This window comes from Nansenia antarctica (assembly GCF_963989245.1).
Source record: "Nansenia antarctica genome assembly, chromosome: 3".
NCBI classification, from domain to species: domain Eukaryota; kingdom Metazoa; phylum Chordata; class Actinopteri; order Argentiniformes; family Microstomatidae; genus Nansenia; species Nansenia antarctica.
Genome location: NC_137688.1, coordinates 68816420 through 68820988, shown reverse-complemented (window position 1 = coordinate 68820988; position 4569 = coordinate 68816420). Strand labels below are relative to the sequence as shown.

At 51.8% G+C, this 4569-nt stretch overlaps 1 protein-coding gene across 1 annotated transcript in view; it reads left to right on the top strand.

Moving 5' to 3' along the window:
• The window catches only part of LOC308152296 (cyclin-dependent kinase 17-like), a 65509-nt gene extending 62804 nt beyond the window's left edge, over positions 1-2705 (top strand). Inside the window, exons 15-16 of the mRNA XM_080525233.1 lie at positions 188-265; positions 2380-2705. Of these exons, the coding sequence (XP_080381359.1) occupies positions 188-265; positions 2380-2417 (116 nt within the window). The 3' untranslated portion in view covers positions 2418-2705. The remainder of the gene's footprint in view (positions 1-187; positions 266-2379) is intronic.
• Positions 2706-4569: the final 1864 nt, after the last annotated feature.

The following is a 4569-nucleotide window of genomic DNA, read 5'->3' as shown; positions in this document are numbered from 1 at the left end:
AGTTTACCTCCGTACTGATAACCTCACAGTTTACCTCAGTACTGACTGATAACCTCACCTTTTACCTCCGTACTCACTGATACCCTCACCTTTTACCTCAGTACTGACTGATAACCTCACATTTGACCCCGTACTGACTGATAACCTCACGTTTTACCACGTTTATACCGTGTCTCCTTTCTTTCAGCGTCGTCCATCTTCTCGGTGAAGGACATCCAGCTGCAGAGAGACCCGGGGAAGAGGAGCTCCTCCTACCCAGAGACAAGTGAGCCCTACTGGGGTCAGAGAGCTGGGCTGGAGGGAGGGGTGGGGGGGGGGGGGGCGGGGTAGGAGAGGGAGGGAGGCTGGGGGTGGGGGGGTTGGGAAAGCGTTGGAACAGGTTTCAGCAGGAGTGCCTCTTTTTCTCTTTCTTTCTATTTTTCTGACTATTACTGGCTCTGTCTGCCTCTCTCTCTCTCTCTCTCTCTCTTTCTCTCTCTCTCTGTCTTTCTCTCTCTCTCTCTTTCTCTCTCTCTCTTTCTCTCTGTGCTTTCTGTGTTTGCTCATGTTGCCGTGTGGTCATACGTGTCACGCTCATGTCTTTGGGTTTCCTGTCCTGTCATTGGCTGAGCCATGCTTGGTTCACACGCCCCCTCTAGACACAACCAGCCAATCAGATCAGGGGGTTAGCAGAGTAGATGGGGATGTTTGACCCATCTGAGGCTGCTGGTGGGGGGGGGGGGGGGGGGTTGCTACGTTGACAGAGGCTGCTGGGCGGGGGGGCGTGTCTAGGTCTGTGTTGTGTCTTACTCACATCTACTGCCTCTGTGGAGTCCAGTCCTGTAGGTCTGTCTCTCTCTCACTCTGTCTCACTCTCTCTCTTTATGTGCCTCTCTCTTTCTCTCGCTTCCTGCCTCTCTCTTTCTCTGTGTGCCCCCCCCGCCATCCACTCTCTCTCTCTCTCTCTCTCTCGCTTGCTCTATTTCTCTCTATTGTGTGGCCCCCCACTCTCTGTCTCTCTACCTCTCTACCTGTCTCTCTACCTCTCTACCTGCCTCTCTACCTGTCTCTCTACCCCTCTACCTGTCTCTATTTTTCCACCTGTCTCTCTACCCCGTTACCTTGTCTCACCCTCTCTACCTGTCTCTCTACCTCTCTCCTCTACGTCCTCTTCCTCTTTCTGGTGTGCCCCCCCCTTCGCCCCGCTACCCCCCCTCCCCCCCATAAAGCGGGGGCCCATAAGCTAGGGTCCGCCCCCTCGCAGTACTTCCAGAGAGAAGGAGCCAATCCCAGGGTGGCTCAGAGCCACGCCCTCTCCTCCCCCTCCACAGGCTGAGAAGCCCCTCCCATTCTGGTAAATACATGCTCTCTTTCTCTCTCTCTCTCTCTCTCTCTCTCTCTCTCTCTCTCTCTCTCTCTCTCTCTCTTTTACTTGTGTCCATGGCTGAGCTGTGCCGTCTTTTTTCGACTTCTGTTTTGTTCGAGCGATACTCCTTCCTTCCTTCTTCTTCTCTGTTCCTCTCCCTCCCTCCTTCCCTCTCGCCTACTTTCACACTCCCTCCATCTTCTCTCCTCTACCCCCACCGGCCTGTTATTCCTTCTCTGAGGCTGCTTGTGTATGTTCTCTCCTCCCCCCCTCTCCCGGACTCGGAATCCCGTTCCTCTCTTTTATTTCTCTCTCCCCCTCCCTCCTCTTTCCTCCCATTCTTGCTGCCCCTCCCTCCCTTCCTCTCTTTTTTCCTGAGCGCTCGCCTTCATCTTGCCACCTGACCTGTAGCATTGCCCCCCCCACCCCCAACCAACCCCCCTCCCTGCGAGAGTGACCCCGCTCCCACCGCCCCCCCGCCAGAGGTCAAGCACAAGGCATCATGGGTCGGAGCAAGAGGAGACGTTCTGATTGGCTGTTTTTATTGTTTCAGTTCTGTTCAGGTTCCTACACCGGCGGGAGATGTAGGCTGTGTATTGTGTCTGTAAGTGTGTGTGTGTGAAAATAGGGTGCAGTGTGTGTGTGTGTGTGTTTTGTATATTTTTGCATGAGTGTGTGTTGCTGTTTTTTTACACACGACTTTTACACACGCCTCATGATGTCATATAGAGTGGGTAAGTATGTGTCTTTGAGAAGGTCACATGACCAGAAGGAGGGGACGCAGGTCCCAGGTCAGCCGTCGAGTTGACAGTCCTGTCGTTTTGATTTTCTATTGTGTGTATCATTATATCGAGTGGTGTGTGTGTGTGTGTGTGTGTGTGTGTGTGTGTGTGTGTCATGTTTGATATTAACAATAATGTGAATGTACTACCTATCCTCATCTTTATCTCTCCCCCCTCTCTCTCTCTCTCTCCTTCCCTCTCCCCCTCCCTCTCTCTCTCTCTCTCCCTCCCCCCTCTCTCTCCCCCCCTCAGCCCAGGGGAAGAGCAGGAGGCAGAGTGTGTTGTTTTAGTGTCAGCGGGGGCCGTTGGGGGGTGAGGAGGACAGTGACGCACGGAGCTGTCACACACACACACACACACACACACACACACACACCCCGAAGAAGAAGAAGAAGAAGAAGACGAAGAAGAAGAAGAGACCCACACACCCTGCCACACACACACACACACAGAAGGAGAGAGGAAAAAACACACACGACAAGCTACACACAAACTACACACAAACAAAAAGCAACACAAAACCAAGACTGAGGGAGACCGAACACTAAAACAGAGAACAACACGACTACACACATGATCAAGACGGGAGGAGAGGAGGATGAAGATGGAGGAGGAGGAGGAGGAGGAGGAGAAGAGAAGAGGGGCGGGTGGAGGAGAGGAGAGGAGAGACCTTCTTTGCTGCTGCTACTACGGCTGGTCTACGGAGGGTCGTAAACAGAGACTGCTGAGACTTGTACAGGACTTGCTGTATCAGTGAGCTCTGAGCAGGAGGAGAGGAGGAGGAGAGGAGGAGGAGATGATGGTTGTAACCCCCCTCCCCCATCCCCAGGATAGATGGTTGTAACCCCCCTCCCCCATCCCCAGGATAGACAGTGGGCATGTTTTAAGGAGGGAGGGAGAGAGGGCATTTCTCTCCCTCTCTCTCTCTCTCTCTCTCTTTCTGGGAGAGAGTCTGGGACTGTTGTACATAGGAGACTGATCTGTAGAACACAGCTCAGCCTGAGCCCCTTAACCCTGACACACACACACACACACACACACACACACACACACACACACACACACACTAGAGATAAATTGGTCCAAAGAATGCCACTTGGTTTGGTCAATAACCTCAATGGGAGCCTATTGAGAGAGAGTGACCCTAACCCTCTACGATGATCTGAATTAGAAATGGTTCCTTGGTTCCTCTACCCAGACTCCTCTCCTCTCTACCCACACCTCCTCTCTCTACCCAGACCTCCTCTCTCTACCCAGACCTCCTCTACCCAGACCTCCTCTAAGAGACCTTGTCTCACTCAGCAACACCTCAAGGCTGACCCATGAACCTGAACCTCAGTATGTAACCCATTGCATGTCTCCTCATACCCCTACCTCACACACACACACACACACACACACACACACACACACATACACTCACCCACGCACACCTCCACACACACACAAACACATTTTGTACATTACAGCGTGCAGACTCGGTATCGTTGAGGTTTACAGAGATAACCTTTAGCACCTTATTCCCCCTAGTAGAGGACAGAGTGGCTGTCATGCATTTACCTCATCAGTCCCTCAGGCTAGGATATGGTAGTACGCAGTACACACTGAAGCATACACTAACTACTCTACTGGAACTCTCTTCTGGAAAGTGTACAGAGGTCAGGACTTCAGGCGACAGGAACGAAAGGACACTTCTCCACCGTGTGATCGAACCCCCGGGGGAGGGGGGTAGAGTAACTCGTCCCCCTTAGCGGGACTCGAACCCCCGCCGATCTCTTTTGGTTAACTCTAACTTTGGCCGTTGGCGGTTAGAAAGTGGGGTTCGGGAGGAGATCGGGGGTTCGAGACCCACGCTCGGAGGCAAGTTAATACACTACCCCCCCGGGGATTCAAACACATGCAAGACGTTTTAGGAGACTAAGACTAAAACACACAACTGTAGGAAAACAGAAAAATCTGAAGGCGTTGTATAGACAGAGAGACCTACACACAGCAATATACTGTACCATAGGGTAGGGGCCCAAAAGACCCCCAGAGAGGGGGGGGGGAGAAGAACGTGTACAGAAACCCCCCATCCAGTCGACCACTGAAAAACCCTTCCCTCTTTTTGCCTTGATTCTGAAGTTCCCTCGGTTTGGTTGTGTAGCATTGCGACACGTGTTAACATTGAGTTGTGATCTTTACACTATAGATTTTTACCTCTTTAGAATGCGTAATCTAACTCTCGACGCGTTTTTATCCTTTTTGTTTTTATTTGTATATATGCCGTTTTTTCTCTTAGTAATAAATTACAAAGCAATGATTTCCCAGGATGCTGTTCTCTGTGTTATCCGGCCACGTTCCCGTGGGAACGAACCGCTGATGACTGACTGAGGACGTGTTGCACATTCCTTAAGCTCAGGACTTATGGGTAGTGTAGTTTTTGTGGATCGTGGCGTGAGA